This window comes from Glarea lozoyensis (assembly GCF_000409485.1).
Source record: "Glarea lozoyensis ATCC 20868 chromosome Unknown GLAREA11, whole genome shotgun sequence".
Classification (NCBI taxonomy): domain Eukaryota; kingdom Fungi; phylum Ascomycota; class Leotiomycetes; order Helotiales; family Helotiaceae; genus Glarea; species Glarea lozoyensis.
Genome location: NW_007360985.1, coordinates 48,380 through 58,337, shown reverse-complemented (window position 1 = coordinate 58,337; position 9,958 = coordinate 48,380). Strand labels below are relative to the sequence as shown.

The 9,958-nt window shown below is 47.6% G+C and overlaps 3 protein-coding genes across 3 annotated transcripts; 1 reads left to right on the top strand and 2 right to left on the bottom strand.

Moving 5' to 3' along the window:
• Window positions 1–1,735: 1,735 nt before the first annotated feature.
• Window positions 1,736–5,016, bottom strand: GLAREA_10934 (BRCT; the record flags this gene model as incomplete). Its single annotated transcript, XM_008079125.1, has 2 exons — window positions 1,736–4,855; window positions 4,912–5,016. The coding sequence occupies 2 exons, from the start codon at window positions 5,014–5,016 to the stop codon at window positions 1,736–1,738; spliced, it is 3,225 nt and encodes a 1,074-aa protein (XP_008077316.1).
• Window positions 5,017–6,304: 1,288 nt separating this feature from the next.
• On the bottom strand, window positions 6,305–7,598 carry GLAREA_10933 (P-loop containing nucleoside triphosphate hydrolase; the record flags this gene model as incomplete). Its single annotated transcript, XM_008079124.1, has 3 exons — window positions 6,305–6,363; window positions 6,411–7,451; window positions 7,499–7,598. The coding sequence occupies 3 exons, from the start codon at window positions 7,596–7,598 to the stop codon at window positions 6,305–6,307; spliced, it is 1,200 nt and encodes a 399-aa protein (XP_008077315.1).
• Window positions 7,599–7,938: 340 nt separating this feature from the next.
• Window positions 7,939–9,480, top strand: GLAREA_10932 (C2H2 and C2HC zinc finger; the record flags this gene model as incomplete). The annotated part of the gene is made up of 2 exons (XM_008079123.1): window positions 7,939–8,028; window positions 8,077–9,480. 2 exons carry the CDS (start codon window positions 7,939–7,941, stop codon window positions 9,478–9,480), a joined length of 1,494 nt encoding a protein of 497 aa, XP_008077314.1.
• Between the last annotated feature and the right edge of the window lie 478 nt (window positions 9,481–9,958).

Genomic DNA, 9,958 nt, shown 5'->3' with positions numbered 1-9,958 from the left:
GAAAGAAGAGAATTTTGGAAGGTAGAGATGGAGTGTTATATATCATATGGCCCTCCTTACTCTGTATCTCCAATTCGCCTAGGAAATGTACAAACATGCGAAGCCATCCTTCTGGCGTGGTATGTTGCTTGGTTTTCCATTCCCACCATGAGACGACGGATCAGACGAACGACCGAGGTTTGCCGGGCTAAACTGCCCAATACAAACGCCCAACCCGTGTAACTCGACCACTGTTTCTCGAATCACATCTCCATCCGATGTGTGTCAAGGAGGAAGCTGACGGAAATGTCGTTACGGTTGTCGACGTGGTGTTTGGGCGTCGGTCGCTTAACGAGGGGGAGGCCAAGATCTGCCCTGGGGTCGGAGTTTAGCGGCGCAGAAGTGATTTATCCACGCTAGTTGTACGCTGACGTGCATCGAGGAGCTTGGGGTGACTTCGGGAGTGGAGAAGAATTGTATATCCGAAGATGTATTCGATATAGAATTAATGTAACAATTTTTGTTACTGTGGCCTTGTTTAACCCATCTATTTCAGTAACAAACAGTGTCACCCAAACGTCTGGTCTTCAACACCTCACACCTCAAGCAACCTTCTCTCGACCACCAAATCGATCACCACCAGGCCCTCTTATCCAACGCGGGGCACCCTTATCGCGCGTAACGGTCGAGCAACTTCAGGCCACCACGTGCTTTCCCGCTGGAATACGAACCTAGTTCCTTCCAGACCAAACACCACGCTCGCTTATTTCTTGAAACGGTCCCCCTAGGCTAAGCGACGACCGACAAGCCGTTTCGGTTTAGGGCTATGTATCCAATCACGCTTTAGGAAGGCGGTATGTTGGGATGAGAGAGTGTTTTGAGAGGTTTATGTGACCGTTAAACGGACACGATGTTTGTTTCTTCATTTTGGGGTTGGGGGGAGGGGAGTGGTGATATGCGAGAGGTCTACGGGTTACCACCTCTCCTTTTTTCGGTCTTTCCAATATACACCCATTTCCCCTTTCCAACTTGCAATCCCCTATTTAACTCACAATTCCAAAGGAACAGGGCAGTACCATCCATGACTAAGGTTAATATCCTTCACACCCTCGTACATGTACGCACGCTGCAGCATAACGTGATGTTAGCTAATCTCCCCCTTCTAATTCATCCTCCCCATCCTCCTCCCACCTAACCCAAAACAACCACGTCGATCACACCGAGTACCCTAAGTCGTCCCCTCACTCGCAACCTCACTCGCAACCTAAGTCGCAACGTTAACACTCAAGCCCGAACAAAGGATGCGCTTATTCCTTCGTACATGCGATGCGTATTCGCTAGCTACAGGTACCTTCCACGTTAGGTAACCTGAGCAGGAAATGGGATCCTTCGTAAAGGTACATGCGGCGAAGTACCTCCTTTGAAAAAAGGGCGATGTTTAGGATATACATTTGCTGTTGGTTTGTTCGTAAGACATTTGAAAATGGAATCTCCATCAGTTGTAGAAATTGTTCTTGCTTTCTTCAGGAGCCAGCAACAACATGCAAATAGCATCTCTTGACTGCCAACACTATATACACTTTTCCCATCCACGCTTTGCTAGCTAGCCATCTCAATAAGCAAATGGTATCATATAACTCCATTCCAAATCCCCACCGACCGCGCCGGGCAAATGCGTGAGCAATTATCATTAGCGAACCCCATATCTACACAACACTTTTCCATGAACCGGACCTGGCGAACAAAACACGGCTTTTTACTCTTCCACCAACTGTCCTATGATAAGACTTTGCAGAAGATCTTCTTTATCAATAATTCGCACCTTTTTCGGTGCAGCTTGTACCGTAGACGACGGACGCTTCCGTTTGCGACCGTTGTTCGAAAATATCGCTGATTCGACAGCTTTGTGTGTCGCATCACAGAACACCAAATCCCATTTGATCCCACGAGCTTCATCGTCCAGTAGTTTTTTCCGTGCCTCGTCAAATGAAGCAATCTGACAAAATCTGCTAGGCCCAGCCACCCAGCATAAGAATGACAAAGTTCTTAACTTTTCATCGATGGCTCCATGGGAGCCAACAGCCAAGACTGACATCCCAGCAAATATCTTTGTTCTTTCTTCGACGCACGCAACAAGGCTTGATTCAGTGGCAATCGGGTAAGAAGTCAAGTGGCGACTCAACGAGGCATTACCAAGAAGTATCGAAGATCCAGCACTTAGCAGGTATGGCTTCCAGTCCATAATGGCACCTTTACAAACGCACGACAGAATCCAATGACCAGACAAGCATGGCAGCCCTAAAGCAAGTGCTTGCATATACTTTGGTTTTCTCGAATGCTCATTGGCGATCACAACCGTAAAGCCAAGCGATTGCTGGTGTTTCTTCACAACAGTCAAGGTAGGCTCAATTACCTGTTTTGGCTTTGGACCCGATTCAAATAGATCTTCAAAGCCATCGAGTAAATTTCCACCGTACTCGTTAATACTTTTGACGATTGTGGCCTTTTCTTCCGGGTCTTCGTATGAGACTGCGAAGGCCATTCCAGTAAAGAGTTTTGAGGAAGAGTCGCGAGTTCTTGCTGATCCAGGAGACATAGCTAAATGATCAACACTATCTTCCCTATTACCACGTAGTGCTTTCCTTTTCGAGGAGCGAGTTGGTTCTTCATTGACTAGTTTTTTAATCCCTTTAGTTGATCTTGTTCTCGTGGAGTTACTACTCTTGTAAGTGATTGGCTTCGTGGATTTTGCCGCCTTGATGCTAGGCTTTCGATGTCGTGTGGAGGAAAGCTCATCTGATTGTGGTGTTGGCGCACTACTTTCTGGTGCAGGAGAAAGTAAAGATGAAGCGGTGCTTTCAATCGCACTAACAGGGGTGCCGATTCTCTGAATAGGGGTCCGTGGATCGTTCGAATGAGCATTGATCTTTTCGACGGATATTTTGGGTATCGTTTGCCCTAAGTCGGACTCAGACTCAGTCAACGGAGGCTTTGAGGAAGCTTCGTCATCGCGTTGTGTTATAACAGCTGCTTGCGACTCGACTTCCACCCGAGGTGGCGATGTTAGAGGGCCGGCATCTTGAACAATGGTTTGAACAAGGTCTGCTGGAGGCAGAATGCTCGGGAATGTCGCGGCCGGCTTACAGGAAGAATCATGCTGTAAGTCGTCGCTTTTCGTAGAGCTTGTTTCTTGTACCGCTGTTTCCGAAAATTTGCTCTGCACCTCTGTAGACAACCCATGGGCATTCGCTTTGCCGGCGCGTTTCCTTCTGGCTTGTGGAGGCTCTGGTGAAGCCTGTATATTTAGAGCTTCTTCAAATCCCATATCTTGTGAGAATCCTGGTATATTCCCTAGCTCTATGTCTCGATCATCACTGTCAGCACTAAACGATAAGCCAATATCTCCTAGTGGACGTGGTTCGCGAGCAGGGCTAGTTTCCGGGACCGTAGAGCTGTTTGCAGCCGCATCCGCACAGTCGGTAATTCTTTTGCGAGCTGGTGTTGTAGACACTGGACCACTTCCAGCCACTGCACTATTTCCAGACACTTCTTGCAAGGGCAAGATAGGAAGTAACTGGGATCTATCTTTCGGCGGTGAAGGATTAGGCAAGTCATTTCCCACAGCAGTATCTGGGATATCCTCATCACTAGATGTTTGATTTTCAATATTCTTTCCAATGAGGTTCTGGGAGTCTGTAACAAATTGCGTGTCCTGCGTGTCCCGGGCATTCAATCCTGAGCATTGTGCTATATAACCCTCCTCTTCGCGGCTTAACCGACGCTCTAGCTTTGAGGATGTTGAAGGAACTTCTACAACGTCTGAACTAGTAGGCAGTGACCTTTGACGAAAGTCGACACTAGATAACCGATTTTGAATTTCGCGTTCGCGTGTTCGTTTCCGCGAACTAACATCCGCCTCGATATCTGAGTCGCTAGAAGAATCCGAATCCTGGGAAGAGTCTTCACGTCTCCTCTCTTGACTCGCTTTCATCGAATTATACCGTCTAGCATCGGGTATTATCTTCGTTTCCTTAAAAGTAGAGACGGTATAGGAGTGTGCTGTAGATGGTATATGTGGTAGGCATTGTACAGGCGTGTCGTCGCGACGGACTAAAGGGGAGGAGATTGTACCACGCGCTATAGGCACAGGCGTGTCGAAGTTATATAGATTATTCGGAGAAGGGCGAGATGATGTAGGGCTAGCAAATCGATTAGATGAGGGTTGAGTGGCGCCGAACATGTCAATGCCTCTCATAACACTTCCTCGATTCGCGAATGGATTGACAGGTGGAGCCGGAGTTTGAGGTTCCATTTCTATGGGATCTGTATCTGCGTCCTCCCGCGATAGCTCACTGTCCTGTTCGTCGCTGACCCTCGATTGTTGAGATGCAGGTAGATTGACAGGGTCTACTAGACCTAAATCTAACGCGATATAACCTGTGTCATCTTCGCCATATGTGCAAGGAGTAGAGTCTGTAATTATAGTCGCTTTGCTCCGCGAGTGATTCTGTGTTACTTTGCTCTCTGCGTAGACCGCATACACCGAGGCAGAGTTTTCCTGCGTAAGAGACATGGAACTTCTCTGGGTGGGGGCGAGGTCGTCGTCCATGTTCTGCCGCAATCGCTCGACGTGTGGTCGCTCTAGTTCTCTGCCTTCAAGATCGAAGCGACGTCGCTGCCCTTCCGAATTGCGCTGGATAACTACAATGGCGGACGGTTTCGGGTCTTCATTCTCCTGGTCTTGCAGCAGCTCAATCGGTGTCTTGATCGGACTCGTGGTCATCAGCTGTGTGGTCGTCGGAGCATAATGTAACGCGTTGAGAGAAGTTGGACAATGGTATCCGCGACCAGGCGAGTCTTCGCGTGGCGGACTTGACTACAACGCGATGTCAGCTGCAGGTCATACCTAGGCGAGCAGACCCCTACACGTACCGATAGAACTTCGGACTGCAGCAGCAGACAATTCTGCGTATCCCATTCATCTCCTGCTTCACCATCGATGGCAGCCTGTTCCGCTGCCTTTATCGTAGTATGCATTTCGCATATTTGTCTGTCATGGCCGTGGGAGATCGCAGAGTTGACAAGCCCAGACAAAGGTAAATGTGGCGAAACTGGGAGACGCGACGAACTTGGGATAAAATCGCGAAGTCGCGTGCACTGGGTCCATAGAACTTAAGGTTAGTCCATGAGCTTGAACGGATAGTGCTCAATTCACGTGGAAGATATGTAGATAGGAAGAAGATGTAGAGAAGACAAAGAGAAGCATGCGAGGTAAGTACCCAAGTACCAACGTGGAAGGTAGGTACTCCTTGCAGTAACATCATCCAATGCGACTTCCTCATTTGATCGGTCCTCACCTTCGTACCGCACACGTTGAATGGCTCGACTGGTAGAATGCAATAATTCGGACATATCCACATTTCTCACCGACCACCAAAGATATTGCGAAGTTATCAAGAAGATCAAAGCAAAACCATTCATCCTCTGGATGTTCTTTTTCACTTGGATCTTATGTCTCTTTTGCTACACAACTACGCATGGTTTACCTTTGCAAAATTGAACAAAGCTGCAGGATTCCAGCCACGACTTTCCAGAAGATCCACCTGGAAAGGTTAGATTAGGTAAAAGTCCCACCATGCATCGCTTTTTAGATATTCTCTACACAAAGGCCAATAAGCCCAAACTGATTATGCTTGCTATCCAATCATTTGGTCCAATGGTCTAGAGGTATGATTCTCGCTTAGGGTACACTCTAAGTACATTTCACTTGCGAGAGGCCCCGCGTTCGACTCGCGGTTGGACCCAGATTGGTTGTGCATTTGCTTCTCTTTTTTTTCCCCCTGTCCAGATGTATATCCCATGTCATAGATAGGTGGCGGAGAGAGCTCCAGAAAGGCAGTTCGTTTCATTGATAGCAATGTGGACACTCGAAGATCACCTCAAAGCCGACTACAGGGAATGCATAGCAATTAGATCCCAGTTTGCCGCGAAGAATATGGATATCAGAAATATACACCGATGTAAGCCGAGGAATCTTGAAAAGTGTGGACAGTTTTGCCACATGGTATTGAATAAATAAGTAATCCTAAATTGCCGCAACAGTTGATATCTTGTATTTTTTTGGGGAGCCAATCTCAGAGGGGCACTATTGGTAGAGCAGACTCAGTCAGCAGGTTTTCCCGGATTCACAGGACCATGATATCTTACTTATTGGCTATGGCCCTTTCCTCCACGGAATACATACGCCTGGATTACCACGGCGTCGCCTTTTCTTGTATGGGTCATGATATTCATATTCTACCTCAGCAATATCTGCATATGGCACTTATGCCAGTAGATCTGCAACGTTCATTGGCATTTCTTCGATTTGAGTAGAGTAGTACACTGCCAAAAGTTAGCCCAAGAATTGCCGATCCACTGTCATAGCTTACACTCAATATCTCGCAAGATCCTCACATCCTCGCTCGTGACAAAATTGATCGCAACACCTTTTCGTCCAAATCTACCAGATCTACCGATGCGGTGGATGTAGTTCTCACGATTGCTAGGGAGATCATAGTTGATAACCAAAGAAACTTGCTGGACATCAATACCACGAGCCCAAACGTCTGTGGATATCAGAACCCTGGAGTTGCCTTGACGGAAATCTTGCATGATGCTATCTCTTTCCTTCTGTGGCATCTCTCCGTGCATTGATGATACTGTGAAATTGGCTTCTCGCATTTTATCGGTCAACCAGTCGACCTTCCGGCGAGTATTGCAAAAGATGACAGCTTGAGTGATGGTGAGAGTATCGTAGAGATCGCAGACGGTGTCAAACTTCCATTCCTCCTTCTCGACTGCAATGAAATATTGCTTTAATCCTTCCAGCGTCAATTCATCACGCTTGACCAGGATCCTGACGGGGTCCGTCATAAACTTGGTTGTCATATCCAGAACATCGTAAGGGAGAGTAGCAGAAACAACCACGACCTGAGTGGCTGGAGGAAGGTATCGGTAAACATCGTAAATCTGCTCTCTGAATCCGCGGTTCAACAGTTCATCCGCTTCATCGAGTACCAACATCTTGATATGCCGAGTTCGAAGATTACGACGCCGAATCATATCCGCAACTCGTCCAGGGGTACCAGAGACGATATGCTGTCCATACTCCAGCTTGCGAATATCCTCCCCAACGTTTGTTCCACCAATGCATGCATGACATTGAACATTCATGTAATCTCCCAGTCCCATAACCACCGATTGAATTTGTGTCGCGAGTTCTCGAGTGGGTGACAACACGAGCGCTTGGGTTTCGCGAACGGCGGTGTCGATGACTTGAAGCATACTGATGGAAAAGGTAGCCGTTTTACCAGTACCGGATTGCGCCTGGGCAATAGTATCGCGACCTTTGCAGATTTGTACAATAGCACGCGATTGAACAGCTGAAGGGGACTCATATCCGTATGCGTAGACTCCTCGAAGAAGAGTTTCTGTTGTATGTCAGTATTAAATTCGCATTTTGTAGAAGGCTGCTTACCCTTCAGGTGCATATCATCAAAGGTTGGAATGACAGTGACATCTTTCGATGTCGAGAACTCCATGCGCTCATCAGCTTTGCGATCGATTCCGTCTGCCATATTTGCAGTTGTAATGTGGTAGTTGAAGATGCTTTTCTGGTTCTAGGTTTGGCAATGAGGTTTGGCTGCGGTTTGAGTCCAGAAGGGAGGCCAGGATAAATTTTGGTGGAGTCGCGATTTTGTGGGGGAAGCGCTTTGATTGGACGGCGCATTCTGGGAGCCTCAAAATTTCGCGACAACAGCTTAGCTGCGGATCGGCCAATCCTCAGTACGAACGGTCGTAAATTTACTCAACGTACGACCGTAACCTTGCTTAACGACGTAAAGAAGAAAGCAATAACTCGAGTTTCTCCCATACGATTAACATTTCAGAATACGTCGAGGCAGAAGCATCCGCAGAATGATTATAGAAGAGCAGAGATTCCTCCATGAGGATCTCGAACGTCTGGAGCAAGCTATCAGTGATCGAGTAGCAGAAGATCCTCGGCATGTATGGAACCTTGCGATTAGTTATAATTCCCAGCTTACACATCTATAGGTCCGCGAAAGGCTCAATCGAGATCATCAAATTGCAGGATTCCTCGACCGAATTCAAGACCAGTCAAAGCGATTACTCGATATTTACAAGGATGCAGATGGATCACGGTCGAAAGAGATTCAAACCATATCCACGGGTGAGCCTCTAAAGGAGTTTTACAGTCAACTAGCAGACATTAAATCATTTCACCAAAAATATCCCAACGAACCTGTCGAGAATCTGGAAAGGGCGTACAAGAAGGCACCGGCAGATGGCGAACCAACAATATCCGAAGTAGATAATATGTTTACAGGAGAGGAAGCTTTCGGCAGATTCTTTGATCTTACCACCATCCACGAAGAATACCTAAATCTCCCCGGCATCAAACGCCTCTCATACCTACAGTACCTCGACGCCTTTGACACCTTTACGCCCCCCTTTTGCAATGTAAAACGAGCCGACAAATTAACAGATCACTACTTTGGCTACGTGAGGCAGCTGTCCGACTATCTGGAGAGTTTCATGAGAAGGACGCGACCCCTAGAGAACCTCGACAAACTGTTCGCCAGTTTCGACGAGGACTTTGCGAAGGCGTGGGAAGATAATGATGTGAAAGGTTGGGCTTTGGAAATTCCTGCACCATCAAATGCGCCGGCAGGAGATATTATCTGGTGTCCTGACTGCGAGAAGGAGTTTAAGAATGAAAATGTTCACAAAGCTCATTTGACAGGAAAAAAGCATATCAGAGCAGCTGAAGCGCGCAAAGCTCGACAAGCGGAGACTGGGGAGGACGAGAACGACACAGCGAGGAAAGGTCCATCGACCATGCGTCTGAAAGAACGAGCGATTGCGGATCGAGAATACAGAGTGAAGAGACTTGCGGCTGCCATGTCACAGGAGCGCAGCGATACGCGAGTTAATGTCGAGAGACGTCAAGGAATGACTGAACGAGAACGCCAGATGGAGTTGGATGCAATTTTCGCGGAATCAAGTTCAACTGCTCCTCAAGGCGGAGACTCGGACAGCGAATCGGATGGTGATGAGAAGATCTACAACCCTCTGAAACTGCCATTAGCCTGGGACGGAAAGCCAATTCCCTTCTGGCTCTACAAACTCCACGGTCTCGGCGTCGAGTTTCGCTGCGAGATCTGTGGTAACTACGTCTACATGGGTCGTCGGGCATTCGACAAGCATTTCAACGAGGCGCGTCACATATACGGGTTGAAGTGTCTAGGTATCACCAACACCACTCTCTTCCGCGAGATCACCGATATTGCGGATGCGGAGAAGTTGTGGGATAAGATCACCAGGGATAAGAAGAAGGATAAGATTAATGAGGGGAGCGTGGTGCAGATGGAGGATGGGAATGGGAATGTTATGCCTGAGAAGGTGTATTATGATTTGCAGAAGCAGGGGCTTTTGTGAGGGTGGGGTGCGATGGTTGTACTATACGTGTGTTCAATACATTCATTGCTCATATCATGAGAGTTTTTGTGAGAGAAGGGAACTTGATTCTGCGAGCCTAAGATCGAAGATCGAAGATTGTGTGTTTTTGGACTTCAATGTTGTAGTTCGCAAAGTCAGACATGGATATCGTCTTGATGCGTGATCAGTGACCCAAGAGAGATATGATGAAGCTGAATTGTATACCACCTATGAGTTACATCCAAGTACCCTTCCATCTCCCCTCTCCAATACCCCGTCATCGAAAGTTCCTTTCGCCTCTCACCCGCCGCCATTCCATCCCTGTCAAGACGTTCTTCTATAACATCTACCCCTACTCACTCATCCTAATCCCTATTTCGTAATTCCTTCCCATCTCCCTCCCTTCCCTCTTCTCCATCTTCATCCATCCTACTCATTATGAGCACCCATTTTCTTCTCCCCCTCCCCCTCCCCCCTC